The 14,406-nt window shown below is 48.4% G+C and overlaps 5 protein-coding genes across 5 annotated transcripts; 1 reads left to right on the top strand and 4 right to left on the bottom strand.

Annotated features, from left to right (window-relative positions):
* Nucleotides 1-383: 383 nt before the first annotated feature.
* On the top strand, nt 384-1,448 carry BDW43DRAFT_125384 (autophagy-related protein 101). The gene is made up of 3 exons (XM_032038119.1): nt 384-651; nt 735-1,073; nt 1,163-1,448. The coding sequence occupies exons 1-3, from the start codon at nt 573-575 to the stop codon at nt 1,348-1,350; spliced, it is 606 nt and encodes a 201-aa protein (XP_031898944.1). The 5' UTR covers nt 384-572; the 3' UTR covers nt 1,351-1,448.
* A 450-nt stretch (nt 1,449-1,898) lies between these two features.
* On the bottom strand, nt 1,899-2,999 carry yop1 (putative membrane biogenesis protein (Yop1); the record flags this gene model as incomplete). Its single annotated transcript, XM_032045012.1, has 5 exons — nt 1,899-2,016; nt 2,092-2,149; nt 2,233-2,296; nt 2,497-2,703; nt 2,946-2,999. The coding sequence occupies 5 exons, from the start codon at nt 2,997-2,999 to the stop codon at nt 1,899-1,901; spliced, it is 501 nt and encodes a 166-aa protein (XP_031898943.1).
* A 673-nt stretch (nt 3,000-3,672) lies between these two features.
* BDW43DRAFT_312426 (serine hydrolase domain-containing protein) lies at nt 3,673-5,626 on the bottom strand (the record flags this gene model as incomplete). The annotated part of the gene is made up of 4 exons (XM_032047370.1): nt 3,673-4,489; nt 4,549-4,810; nt 4,875-4,991; nt 5,053-5,626. 4 exons carry the CDS (start codon nt 5,624-5,626, stop codon nt 3,673-3,675), a joined length of 1,770 nt encoding a protein of 589 aa, XP_031898942.1.
* Nucleotides 5,627-5,841: 215 nt separating this feature from the next.
* BDW43DRAFT_125241 (uncharacterized protein) lies at nt 5,842-7,811 on the bottom strand. Its single transcript, XM_032038118.1, has 2 exons — nt 7,626-7,811; nt 5,842-7,551 (listed from the first exon to the last, which is right to left on the bottom strand). The coding sequence occupies exons 1-2, from the start codon at nt 7,682-7,684 to the stop codon at nt 6,057-6,059; spliced, it is 1,554 nt and encodes a 517-aa protein (XP_031898941.1). The 5' UTR covers nt 7,685-7,811; the 3' UTR covers nt 5,842-6,056.
* A 1-nt stretch (nt 7,812) lies between these two features.
* Nucleotides 7,813-13,108, bottom strand: BDW43DRAFT_125508 (putative RSC complex subunit (Sth1)). The gene is made up of 4 exons (XM_032038120.1): nt 12,867-13,108; nt 9,746-12,739; nt 8,732-9,613; nt 7,813-8,677 (listed from the first exon to the last, which is right to left on the bottom strand). The coding sequence occupies exons 1-4, from the start codon at nt 12,957-12,959 to the stop codon at nt 8,438-8,440; spliced, it is 4,209 nt and encodes a 1,402-aa protein (XP_031898940.1). The 5' UTR covers nt 12,960-13,108; the 3' UTR covers nt 7,813-8,437.
* Nucleotides 13,109-14,406: the final 1,298 nt, after the last annotated feature.

Raw genomic sequence — 14,406 nt, 5'->3', positions numbered from 1 at the left:
TGACTTTCTCGTTCCTCTTTCTCTCTCTTTTTTCCCTTGAGGGGGAAGGGAATGTTGCCCAGATACCACGTCTTGGTACGGAGATACAGTAAAGTACTGATTGATCAGGTACTTCCAAGGTACCATTATCTTTGCCGTTACTATCGGCGAGGGGCAACTCCTCCACCGTCTGAGTCCTGACCCATTCCCTCATTTTCTCTTCCACCTCTGTTTTTGTCTACATGCTTGTATCCTCCTTTGACGTGGGACATGAATTATCCCTAGAGAATCATGCGTTCCCCGTGAACATTACAATTCAATACATATACCTACAGCCCATGATAGTCTAGACAAGTCCTCTAGTCGCAGCTTTACATCGTCAATATCGGACATTGTCACCTCCCTCACCCCCCTCAACTGCTCAATCACTACAGCAAACCGCGACATCGCTACGCTATACGGACTAGCTTGCTGTGGTAGACGGGTCGACATCAGATACCCTTTACCGTACAGAGAAACAAAAGAAGATCGGAGTTCCCCACTGTTCGTTTTGGATCCATCTCTCGCATCCCCAACACGAACCCGGCTACGATATGGAGCCCCGCAAAACCCCTCCGGAGTACTTCCTGGAGATCTTCGCGGACACCACCACCGTTAGGGATATTTTGAAAGGTATGTGTCTCGAAGTCTCAACCTTCGTTGTGTAAACTACTTTGCTGTTACATGTGTCTGACGCACTTTACCCCCCTCCCCAGGTGTTCTCAACCTGATCTTCTTTCACCGGTACTTTCCCTCTATCCGACCGACCACTTTTGACGTTCTTGACTTTACTCTTCCCGCCATAAACGATGAAGACCTTGAAACCCTGATTGAATCGCGTATCAGCGCCCTAGTCCGCCAACACTCAACGACTGCTAGCACCCATGAAGGAGGTGGCGGCGGGGTACGCGGTCGGATCGCAGTAGAGTTCTATGAGAAGAAACGCAGGCGCTCGGGTATCTGGTTCGGTGGACTGGCAGGGAAAGGCGAGGAAGAAGTATGCTGGGAGGTGTGGAATCTGGATGTGACGATCGCCACTCCGCGGACAGAATCAGGTATGGTTTTGCCACTTTGTCATTGGGGGCGCATACATGCATACGACCGCCTTTTGTGCCAATGCGAGTTAATGCTGACCACCCATCAGAGCGTGCCAAGGTGCGCAAGGCGATGGAGAATATGCTCCAGAAAGCAGCACTAAAGATCCTCGCTGTGGTCAATCGGGAAAAGGATCATATCCCACCTATCACGACCAGTGATTCCAATCCTTTTCCTTACAAGATTGTCCTGAACCCCCGGTCCGATAGCTGGCAGAATCGGTTTGGACTCTACTGATGTGAGATTATATTGCTTCTGCAGATCCGCTGTGCTAGACTACGTTTACCTTCCTTTTTATACGATACACGCGATTCATTCGTTGACTGCGGATGTTTCCCGTTACTTGTGTTCATTATTCCAAGTATCCTGGTTCATGTCGGCCGTACTGCCTCACGATTTAGAGGCTTTGCAAATACACTATACGAACACACCTCACGGAAAGGAGTCCGGAATTGAAACAGATTGAAGGTGCTTCAATTTAAGTGTAGCATCATCACAGCAAATACAACTATACCCGCGTTTGTGGAACGAAGGCGTGGTTTCCCGCATCTCATCCACTACGCAAACAAAACAAGCAATTCTACTAATCATGACAAAGTACCAAGACAGCTAGAACGACCCTAAATCATCCGACTCGGCTCCAAGTGCCCTCTCACCTGACACTTTTCTCCTCGTCAACAAATTATCACTGGTTTCGTTATTTTCAGTTACCAAAACACCGAGACCGACCGGATTCATGGCACCGTAGAACACATCACGGATGCCATATCATCTCCCACAGTTCCTTACTGGGCCTTGGTAGCAGCATCAGCCTGGGCGCGGAGGTTGGCCGAGGTGGATCCACCAGCGAAGAAGCGAGCAAAGACAGGCTGGAGGAAAGAGTGGAAGACGACTTGGGCACCGCTGGAGAATTGGGTCAGCAGGTTCATGATTGCTTCGCGCCCTGTCGGCAATTGAAGAGGGAAAATGAAGACATACTTGGTCTGGGGAAGAGCCATCCAAAGAACAAGGCCGAATTTGAAGATGTAGTAGAAGGCTAGTTAAATCAAGATCAGTATAATGTCTTCGACAACTTTAAGTCCACCGTAACCAGAAAATTAGAAGACAGTAATCACTTACGGAACCAGTAAGGAGCATAGACAGCACTCTCAATAACGGTGAAGAAGGCATAAACAACCCAGTACTGTCGGATTCACATGTCAATCAGTCACATTCATAGATGGAAAATCGTCACGTGCTCGGTCACAGCCAAAAGAGCATATCGGTATAGATCTGAGGGGAAAAAGGCACAATCACAGGAACGTACCGTCAACCACTAGAGCAATCACGAAAAGGTCAGCATATCGGATCAACATTCTAAATTAGATATGAAAAGGGGCTCACCTGTGTGTCATCGGCCTTCCCAGCGGTGAACAATGCGTTGAGAGAGTAGTAGCCAGGGATGATGAAACCAGCCAGGTTAACCAAGAATTCGCCGGCGATGTTAAAGAAGACCAGGAAGGTGTAAACACCGACGAGGCCCAAGATCACGTAGACCTTGGGAACGGAGGTCTGGCGCTCAAGATTGTTGAGGACAGGGTACTTGGAGAGCTGTGAAGGAAAAACACACAATGTTTTGGTTAGCTTTCCTCGATCCGACTACAAAGAAAAAAAAAATAAAGAAACATCGAAAGTATAGATCAATTCCCGTCAGTTCCCGCCAGGTCAATTTCAACCGAAGAGCTATCCAAAAGTCAAGATAGGGAAACCAGCATCACCGTCCCATTAACACAAGGAACCAATGCCAACACACTTTCTCATAGGAAGATTAACGAGCACAAACATGGACTCACCTCCTTGTCAAGCTGAGCAATAGCGTGCTGAGCACGGTCCTGGAAGGTAGCCATTTTTTTGATGGATTTGAACGAGTTGGTCGTCGACTTTCTTTTTGAGGCTAACTCTCGGGTTGGGATGAAGACTAACGGAAGGTTGAAAGAAGAGAGGAGACGGTTCGTTATCTAGCTGAGGAAGTGAGACTTCGAAAGGACGATCTGGCGGTTACGGAGCGCAAGGACCGCCATGACGACGGTGCGGTGTGTCACGTGATTGTCCATAGCGTCGGGCGATACGCGAGTGACGTACAAAGACTTGGCTAATCCAGGACGTTTTCTTCTCTTTCCTTATCATTTCTATTACTTGTTTTTTGGGTTGGTGGGGGTAATTGTTATCCCCTGAATAGTGCATCAGCACCTGCATCTTAGGGTTTCTTCAAAAAATGTGAATTCCTCACGCATACACCATACCTACCAGTATGCCCCTATTATCTATTGTCTTGTCACGCATTTGGATTTTACGATGACTAATACAGCCTCAGGGCTGTTGCCTTCGTAATAGTTAAGGGAAAGCTAGTATGGAAAGCCCTAAGCAAGAGCCAATAGAATATTCCAGGTATTCTGTATTACCCGGTATCCATTGCTAGAACATATAGTATTCTTCAAAGTAGGTTCAGAACACAACCGTATTCGTCACCCTGACACAGAATAAAACAGGTCAAGAGTGTATACATTACTTAGAGAAAAGTTAATTCCCCTTCATCGAGCTTTCACTCAAAAGTCGAGGAAGGGACACCCGCATCGCCCGCGGAGACACGGCAGTCGCTCTCCCTCTATGATCAATTTCAAAGACGAATTCGTCCACGCCCACACTCCCGTAAACCATCCCGTCCACGGCCATCCAAGTTCTACACGACCGAGTAAATGGACCAATTCCTTGCGATGACCCCTGTATGAGACTCGGAATGACTGAACGGAAGGAAATCTTTTTTGAAGTCTGTAGTCCTGTTGGATACAAACGAATGCTGACATCGGTCGACTCCGTCAGTCCATAAGCTGCCTTGATCGCCTCAGACATATTGTGTGACTTGTTGATCCACTGCATGACTTTTAAACCAGGGCCGCCATCTACGGTTATAGTAACCGAGAAATCCGACCCATTCGTGAGGGAGTACGTCCCACTGAACCGCTTATGTGCCTCTTCTTTGGCTACCTGTTCAAGAGCAGGAACAGTAGTCGTTGCGATGATGTCAGAAACCATCGTAGTGACTTCCGCCGCGCCTGGGCCGGCGGCGAGGATAGCGAATCCCACATCATGATCTGGAGATACGGCGAGCATAGACGAGTACAGGCCTATCTGCCCGGCTTTAGTGTAGAGATCAATCATGCGGGGCTCTGTAAACGAGTAGATCTCCCAAGGAGCACCAACGGAGTAGCTTAGATATGAAGTATGAGAAGCAGGTTTTAGCCATTGTCTCGTCAGGGACAGAGGGAGGAGGGTGCTGTTTAGGATCGCGCGGCCTACGGTGCTCATATCCTTTAAAGAGGAATAGATACCCCCGGCACTTGCAGGCGGTTAGCTTGAGAGTGTCTTCGCTAATCTTGGCGGCCTCTGAGCTCTTACGGGATTTCTTCTCTTATATCTAAACTCCAAAGACTCGTGGTTGCGTTAAAAGGGATGATACCATACTCGTCAGCGGGCTTGCCGGTGCTCGACCGCGTCAAGCCAAGAGCATCTATAAGATCTCTTTGAAGAAGTTCTGGGAAGCTTTTGCCTATCATTTCCTCTAGGGCATAGGCAAGGATCTGAAAGGCCGCATTCGAGTAAATAGGAGTTGATGCAGACGGAACAACAGGGTGCCTTCTCAGCAACCCGTGAAAGAATTCTATATGTTGGAATATAAGCGATCAATCAAATCTGACAGGAGCAAAGATTGTCCATATACGTACGTGTTCTATCGCATGGAGACAATGGTGGACCACATGGTGGAATATCCGCTTCTGGTAGCTGAGAAAACCCAACAGAAACAAGCTTAGACGTCCCAAGGGAGAGATCGCCAAGGGCATCTATAAAGCCATTGTTAACCGAGCGGAGACAAGGCAATTCACGATGTTGGCTTTCACTTACACTGCCTAGAGATTCCAGACAGCTGACTTGCCAATTCTCCAATTGTCACTTCCTCCCAGCACACGTAGTCTATACGGACTTCCTTCTCTATTCCATTACGCCGGAGATCATCTGCTGCTTCTCGCAGTTCAGGGACATACTTTATCACAGGCTCGTGAAAGAGCACATTGCCCTTCTCTATCAGGAAAAGAAATACAGTCAGCAGTTTAGTGACACTGCCGATGCGGAAGACGGTGTTCTCATCGACTACCCGTACACCGGTCGTAGCTGTTTGCGTTAGCGTCGAGGTATAGTAGTATTGAAGCAATGGGGTCGAGTCTTCCACAGAGAATATTTGCAAAGCCAACGAGGTCGCATTGGCGTCAAAAACCGGATTCTGGGACCCGAATGCAGATCGAATAGCCTCGTCCAGTTTATTAGATATTTTCTGCGCGGCTGCATCGAATGTTGTATTATTAGAGAATTGTTTAGGGGCCGGGTATACTGGCCCTAAGAGAGGGCAGACACCCGCGGCTTGTGCAGCAGCATTGATGAGAAGAAATGCCGAAAGCAAAACAAAGGGTAAACGATACATTGTTGCGAACCAAAAGATGGGGATTTACGACCAGATTAGGACAGCTTCCTTTTCATCGAGAGGTCAACAAGTATCCCAGGTAGTCCTTTATGTCCAGCTCCTCCCAGAACGATCTATTTCAAGGAACAGGGGCTAAAGTATCACCAGAGGATGCGAGATGTTAGAAGGCGTATCTTCGCTGGTAGGGTTCATAAAGAATAGTTATCAAAGGTTCTTCTGGCTTGATGTTCCGTTCATATTTCTGGAAAGGTTGATAGCAGCCCTGATCTTTTTATTAGCAGTGTGGATGCTCTTGTCGCTTCTCATGCTGTCACTTTGCCATCCAAATGTGCTTAATTCGTCTTGGGTGTGATGGTCCGGAAGTAGATAATACTCAGTGTATAACGCTAAGTAGTTTGGTCTCGTGCGGCTAGGAACGTACTTGCCCATTTCATGTCTTCCAACTCACGTATGTAGTCTGAGTGTGCCAATCCCCATCCGCTCCATCGGGTTTCGACAGTAGTACGACCTGACACGGGCTGGCCACAATTTCCTCAGGTAATATCGGGTCATAGATGCGTTGACGGTCTTCGGGTACTCTTTTCTCAACGGGTAGGAAGGATAGCTCAGACTCCTCTGACTCCACGACCAATTCAGCTACCTTGACAAAGAGCCCCATATCCCACATACCCTCCCTTATATGAAAGTCTGATAAAGTCTGAATAGCTTTCCGTCTAAGTATGGGATCGCGACATTTCAGAGCGGTGAACCACAGCGGGGCAGTGATTCCCGATTCAAGGGTAAACCTATTCGCGTGAGACTGTTTCTCACCATCGGGGCCCAGGCGCACCACTTCCTCTGAAAGACTGACAATTGCTTCAAAGTCTGCACTGAAGTTGTCAAACATCATTTGATCCCTCGCGAAACAGGCTTGCAGCCATATTGCAGAGACGCGATGGTGGATTCGGAGTGCAAGGGGTCCGCGCTTATCCAACGTTTTGGCGTTCCCCTTCCTTGCTATCATCTTGTCAAGTGCCATTGACCAAGCATCAAGCTCTCCCTTGATATCCTGCTGTCTCTGTTTCTGTTGCTGCCATATAGGATCGCCTGGTGTCGAGCTCCGAACGCTTATACGTATGAATTGCAGCGCCTTGTTCATAAGTCTGTCCAGATGATGCCTGGCTTCTTCAACGTTGGAAAATGAGACGGCTCCTTCTAGTGGAGCGGGCAGTGTGCCTTTATGGCCAAGGGCGGTAGGGACCAGTGGGCGCCCAAAGAGGGATAGTTGCATATTCAATCGAAAGAACAAGTGAGATAGCTCCTTATCAATATCCATAGATTGAGCAGTCGTGTTAGCAAAATGTCCGCGTCTATAGAGAATACTCGCCCCTGCTGACAAATGGCTCGATGCCTGCTTGTTGTTTCCTCTCACAATCTCTAGACATACAAATAGACAGCATGTAACCAGCAATAAATCAATCGACTGAGACTTTGGCGCGGAGAGATGTTCCATCAGGTATTGAATGGACTTGTTATACTGCTGGAGGATAAATTGCTCCGTAATTCTCGAGGTTTCCGCCGAAGGATTCAAGAAACTTCGCTCATGGGCGGCGCTGAGTGCAACGATGGCATGTCTAACAGTCGGTTCCGATTGACTGAGCTGCGGCAATTGATAGTTCCACAGCTGTGAACTAAAGTAACCAGACAGTGCCCGTGATGTCTGCGAGCAGAACAACTCGATATACTGTCGCTCTTCTCTTGTTCCGGGACGGAGAATAAGGCGACGGTCGAAGCTGACCATCGTCCAGGCAGGGAGCGATTGAGAATGTGTTATTTTCTTCTGTAGCTGCTGCTGAGGGCAAGGTTCATAACCATCACATTTCCGCCCCGAGTTCTTACACAGGTGACACTCCGGTTTTTCTTCACCACACTTGACATGCCGTATCCTGGGGCGTTGTCAGCGGCGAAGTTCCATGATAGTCACGTACAGTACTTCATTTGCTTGAGACGGGAAACCAACTTGCAAGTTTTGCACCCTGTCTTTGACCTGGGAGCTTTTGTTTTTCTATGCATTGTCATTGACCCGAAACGACAGTGGTTTAGAACCGAACGCCGGTGATTCAAAGTTATACGTGGCCGGGAGTTGGAAGTCGGGCGTAGCTGTTTTTAGACGAGCTAATGCATGGCTGTGCCACTAGGGTTGCCCAATAACGGGCCCCGTCCAGATAATGTTCGCTGTATAATGTATTAGGATTGAATCGATTTTACATTCCTGCTTTCTTATCTCCTCGGTACGGTACATTCAACGGCCAAGAGTACAATTATACGTAGATGTACGACTACCACGATCTTTGGTAGGGTAGAAACACAAAATGAAAAGAGAAAAAATTCCAATTACAACCAATCTCATCATCTGAGACAAAAGGGGAAATCAACTCTCTCTAGTCCAGGGAAGGGGAAACCGTCCTGGCACAAAGGGTAAATGTAATGGACAACAAAGGATGGGAGAAGAGACAAAATCTGTATCTGATCAGTTTATCAACCACTGAAAACACATGAGAAATGTTTGGGTTTGAACGTAAGAAATGATGGGGAAAAAAAGGAAATCGGAAAAGAAAACCCGTCAATGAAATCAGTATCTTCAATAGAGCAGAGCATGCGCCATCAACCATCATCCATCACCGAAGTCACAGAACGCCGTCCAAAGCCGGATGGGTACATGTCAACAAAAAGATCAAAACAGTAAAGTGCATTGTGGAGATAAAGCTCCACCCACGTAACGAATAGGGATTCAAGCATGTCACGCCGCCTCGATGAAGAGCTATCCAGAGATCACTCTTCCGTCGTCCCAGTCTGTGGGGTTCCGTTCGCGGCTCCTGTACTGTCCCGGCTACCACTATTGAATGTGAGCTTCAGCTTCGGTTGGCTTGGCGTGGCAGCAGCACTGGGAGTCTCAGCACCGGAAGTAGCCGCGACGATCTGATTACTACCAGCAGATGCTCCCAGGCCATCATAGTTGGCAAATTGTGGGTAGCCCTCGGTCTCTTTCTTCAACTCACTAAGGCATTTGCTCTACTCATTGTCAGTAATTGTCGACTCGCATAATCCACTGACGCGTTGACCTACCTCAATGTCATTGGCATCTTGGAACAGAATGCTACCGTCTTCGTTGTAAGTCCGAGCATTTTGGCAGAGGAGATGAATATCATTCCGGAAATCCTTCAGATTCTGGTATTCATCACGGTTGATCTTCTTTCGGATCATTTCCATCGCAATTGGGTTCTGAATGATCATGTAGTAGTCGGGATATTGCGACTTCGGGGGTGGTTTCATGAACGGCTCGATAATAGACCGGCTGACTGGTCCATCTTCACTATCAGAAGAATCTGCCGGTAGCTCCTGCTCCATGTCCATCAACGCCTGGTAAACGTTGTTAAGTATGCGTTGCAATGTAACACGGTCCTCGGGGCTCAAGGTCTCCACAGGCTTGGCTTGTCTACCCCTCTTACGTTTCGGCTGAGGAGTCTCTTCCACAAGCTCTTCTGCTTTGCGCTTTGGTGCAGGGCCTCTGCGACCCCGTTTCTTAGGCTGAGGTGTTTCAGAGCTTTCACGAGACGGCTCCGGCGATGAATCCCCACCCCCTTTCCGGCTACGTCGTTCTTTGTTAACACGGCGACGCTCAACTCTTGCCTCCTTTCGGGCGATAGCGTCTTCGATCGTATCGTCGTCGGCATCCACGGCCATAAGCCACTGCTCCTCTGTGAGGCCATCATCATACCTGGTAACTTTACGCTCACGTGCACCGCGACCAGCCATCTCAACCTCCACTTCTTCCGTAACGGGATTCTCCTCAGAAACGTAGATGTCTGGAAGTTCATCCTCTCCCATCAAGCGTGGCAGCGGGTGACCAGGCCCGTAGGGATCCCTTTGTGGTCGCTCTTTGTCGAGGCGCTGGAATACAAGCAGTTCTTCATCAGACCGCGCCATGATATCATTCAAGTCATCATCGTCCATCTCCTCCTGATCATTAATCTGATCGGCGGCCTCGGCGGTTTCGAGGAGTGTCCGCAACAAGGCTTCTCTTTCTTCGTTGGTGGACTTGTTATCGAACTTTCCTGCCTGGATAACCTTGCCATCCATGTCAAGCTTGAACTGTGCGCGTTCAAGGATCTTCTCTTCAACGGAATTAGAGCTGATCAGGCGAAGAATACGCACTTCATTCTTCTGACCGATACGATGTGCACGGTCTTGAGCTTGCAAATCTTGATGAGGATTCCAGTCAGAATCGAAGATGATGACAGTGTCTGCAGACTGAAGGTTAAGACCGAGACCACCCGCACGTGTGGAGAGCAAGAAGCAAAAGTACTCCGAATTTTCAGCATTGAAGAGTTTCAAGAGATCGGATCGATCGTCAGACTTAGTGGAACCGTCGAGACGGAGGTACTTCATGCCACGAAGCCGTAAAAAATCCTCCATGATGTTCATGATCTGGGTCATCTGGAAGAACATCAAAACGCGGTGGCCAGTGGCCCGGAATTTAGGCAAAATTCTGTCTAACAGTTCGAATTTACCTGATGTGCGCCAGAGTAGATCATTGGTTCCCCGGCTGGGGTTCATCTGATCCTCTACAGGCTCGAAGACAAAAGGGTGGTTGCAAAGTTTCCTCAACTGCATCAGCATGTTGCTCAAGCCGCGCATGCCAGTCTTGCCTCCCTTTCCGTCGCTCACAGCCATCTTGTTATGCGTGACAAGCTGCCTATACAGTTTGGCCTGCAACGCAGAGAAACGGCACTTGATGACTCTTTCTTGCTTATCTGGTAAATCTTTCTCGACATCTTTCTTTAGACGTCTGAGCAAGAAGGGCCGGAGGACCTTGTGCAGGCGGCGGATAACCAGCAACTGTTCTTCTTCAGACAGCTCCATTCGGTCCTGGCCTCCAGTGTTCGCAAATGGCGTATTGAACCACTCATCGAAAGATTTCACTGATTTGAAGATGTTCGGCAAGACGAAGTTCAGGAGTGCCCACAATTCCGGTAGATTGTTTTGCAGAGGGGTACCAGTCAAGATCAAACGGTAACGACTGGTATAGTACTGGGACAGGGTACTGCTCAGCTTCGACTGCGTGTTTTTCATACGATGACCCTCATCAACTATCATGTGGTTCCACTTGACCTTGCTCAAAATCGGCCGATCTTTGATAATGTACTCGTACGTGGTCAACAGAACCTGGAAATTGCCCCATCGAATCTGTTGTTGCTGTTGCTTACGCGCATTCGGAGGTCCTTTATAGACAACCCTTGCAACAGAGGGAGCCCATTTCTCAAACTCCAAGTTCCAGTTGGTGAGAGTGCTGAGAGGAACAATGACGAGGAACGGGCCGTTGTTCTTCTTCTTCTCAATAATGTAGGTGATCAAACTGATAGTCTGGATAGTCTTTCCTAGACCCATCTCGTCTGCCAAGATACCGTTGAGGTTGTTGTTATAAAGCGAGATCATCCATTGAAGTCCCTTCATCTGATACTCCTTGAGCGTGCCGCCAACAAGGATAGTAGGCTGCTCGGTAACAGCTTCTTTAATTCTATGAGCGACAGCATAGTAATCAATCTTGCGCCTTCCGCCGGTTTCATCGTCAGTTCCAGACCCAATGTCCTCTTCCTCTTCCTCTTCGTCGTAGAACTGGTCGTCCTCGCCGTATCGCTCGGCCAGGCTGCGTTGTTGCTCCCTAACCGAAGCAGCAAGCTGTTTAAGGAAGTTGTCGGTTTGATTAAGCAAATGAGATATACGTGAATCCTTCGCCTGTCCCAATAATTTCAAATAGGTCTCCTCGTCGTTAGCCTTAAGAGCCTGGAGACGTTGCTTAGCAGTACGCTCAACACGCTTCTGCTCTTCACGCTCCATATGCTGATGATGCTGAAGCATCATACGGCCTAGTTTCTGCATGCGAGTGCGCTGTAGGTTTGCAGCATTCTGGAGTTCAGCACCATGATTTAGAATAGCTTGGAGCTGATCATATTGCTTCCTCTTCTCCCTAGTCTCACGAGCATCACGCTGTTGCTTCTCCAGCTTTTCGGTAATTCTAGCCTCACGCAATGACTGCTTCTTCATACGACGATGGTTGGAGCGGTTCGCAGCCATTCCTAAATTATCAAAGTGAAACATCTCGTTCTGTATCTGCTTGCGGAATATCCTTTGCTTCGGAAGGAGATTGAGCATCTTGTATTCAATGAGTGCCTTCAACTTCAACGAGTCATCGCCTGTTGCGGTGTCACTCCGGCTTGTATCCCATACGCCTATATTGGCAGGCAGTTCTGCCAATTCCGCTTTCCGTGCGTTGATTTTATTATACAGGACCAGTTCCCTTTCCTCTCGCACCTGCTCCAGGTCGATACCTGGTGGCATCAAGGCAGGGATGCGCATACGGTATGCGCGGGAAGCGTGGTCGGAGAAGCTGATGGTTTGGGGAACAGAATCATAAGGAGAGTGAAACGTTTCGTAAAAATCTTTAGGTTGTGAAGTTTCTGCTGTACTAGCAGGTTGCTCAGTCTTGCTTTGAGACACGCTTTCCAAAACGTTTTCTGCTGCCGTCACATTATCAGAGGGTGCGGGAGTTTGCGGCTTCTTAGAAGCAAACAGTTGCTCCTGGACACGAGTCGGTATCGAGAGATTCTTCGATAGCAACTTGAAAGCGACAATCTGATTCCTGAGCGTGGCAAGCTGTTCCGCTGAGAAACTACCACTAGCAACAGGGGCTCCTTTTTGTGAGATAGCTTGCACTGGGGCTTGCTGCTGACTACCTGCCTGCGTAGAAAGACCATCTTGAACGACACCAGTGCCAGAAGAGACAGAGTTGGTTCGCCCTGGTTTGACAGTTTTCAAGGTTAGGATGATATCCTGGCCAGCATACAAAGGAGGGGATGTAACAACGGGCTTACCATTGACACCATTCGTAGTAGCAGAATCTGCAGCGGCGCCATTCAATTGTTGTTGACGTTGTTGCGCCTGGAGCTGCTGTTGCGCGACTTGCCTTTGCTTCTGAAAAAATTGCTGTCGATGAACGGCCGAAAGAAGGTGCTGGGCTTTAAGGAATTCAGGGTCATCATGGCGGACACCTTGCTCTTGCATCTGCTTGAATTTCTGTCCAAGTTGTCAGAGGAATTTTGTTAAGTGGGCAATTGCCAAAGACAATTGATAAACAATAAGATAAAAGGGAGAAGACGGGTGTCAGAGTCGAGGGCGCGGGTTGGAAAAATCGAGAACATACCTGCAAAACCTCTTGGATGTGTTGCTGTGTCAGATTGGGCGGCAAGCTCATACTTCCAGTCGCCATATTTGGTGCTGACTGGAGGGAAGCCATGACTTAGCGCGTGTTTTCACTGTTCATAGGCAGGGTAAACACGTTGGGGTTAACCTGGATGCGACAAAATCCGCGACCAAGTAGCCAGGGTAACACGTGGAAAACGAGGGTGGTAGGAGTGAATGCTAGTTCGCGGCTATAGGGCGATGAAGCGCGCTAATTTACTGGCGTGGAGGAATAGCGGGCGCCTTGTGTCGATGGATGCGACTGATAGCGGCCTGTATCTGACCTTGGCGACAATTTTCGTGATGTTTTGGGGTTGGAAGATACGGGGCGGTAGGCGACCGACCGGAAAGAATCAGTAATAAGGGAAGGGGGGGAGGCTCAACGCGATGTTGAAGGGGTGATGGAGACCCCAAATGGGGTGTCGCGCTGAAAAAAAGCGTGTGGTAACCCTGTATGGATGAAATGGAGATGGAGGGGACGGGGCTTTCGCGACTTTCCGTGCTGGTCGGGGAAACTGGCTGTGCTCAGCCTTTGCTGTAACGAGGAGAGGTAGGCGGCGAGACGTTGGAAGAAGATTTCATGCCGCCACACGTGATGTTTTGCTGACTCAGCTCACCGCCGGCCGTGTTCGGGTTTTGAGAACAAATAGGAAGGCGCCGTTTGATTACCAGTTCGAGCTTTCAGCTATTCTTTGTTTGGACTAGGTCACTAGTTGGTCGATTTGCTATAGAGGGATATCTCAAAGAAAACTGTCACTTACTTAGACTATTCTGTGCTCCAACGTTTGACTGCTCTATGTGTATCATCATAGCTTTCTTATCTAGGCCCTTTAAATCTACTAAAGCCTGTGGTACAGTTGGCCGAAACATGGGATCCTACCTACTGCAACCTAATTTATATATGACGGGGGGCGATTGCTATAACTATCAACATATCCCAATGACCACTACCTAATGATCAATACCCAAGTGATGGATCAAATCATCCTGCCCAACACCAACTCAAGTCTGTTATACCTGGACCTGTACTAGAGTACGCTAACGGGTTAGAGGACCGCCCGGTGTCCTTGTATCTCATACTATCTAGTTTCTCTTACTGAGTACCGAGGGCATGATCCGCGCTGATTTGGTGGCGGCCCTGACTCCTGGCAAAGGATATCACGAAGCTTTGTTTACCCTTTGGGTGGCCCTATAACAGTAGATATAAGAACTAGACTATAGATGCACAATCATTTTGTCTGGAAGGTATACGAGAAACGCATGGTAGTGGCTGGATGTCTATCTTGTTGGGTAGAAAAAAAAACCTCGAGCTTCAAGCAGGTATGTTGATGAACAGCTGGGATACCTCTGGACAACTGCCACTGCTGAGTATGTAGTTGGGCTAATGAGCCAGGTTTAAAGATCAGTTCGTGATGATCATCATCCGCAGGACATGATTTCGACCAACCTAATGAAACCAAGCATTTGTAAGCTGTCAGTAGTAACCAAGTTATCAAAGGGTT

This window comes from Aspergillus alliaceus (assembly GCF_009176365.1).
Source record: "Aspergillus alliaceus strain CBS 536.65 unplaced genomic scaffold BDW43scaffold_30, whole genome shotgun sequence".
In the NCBI taxonomy this organism is placed as follows: domain Eukaryota; kingdom Fungi; phylum Ascomycota; class Eurotiomycetes; order Eurotiales; family Aspergillaceae; genus Aspergillus; species Aspergillus alliaceus.
Note: the sequence above shows the minus strand (reverse complement) of the source record. Positions and strands in the feature narration are given on the sequence as shown.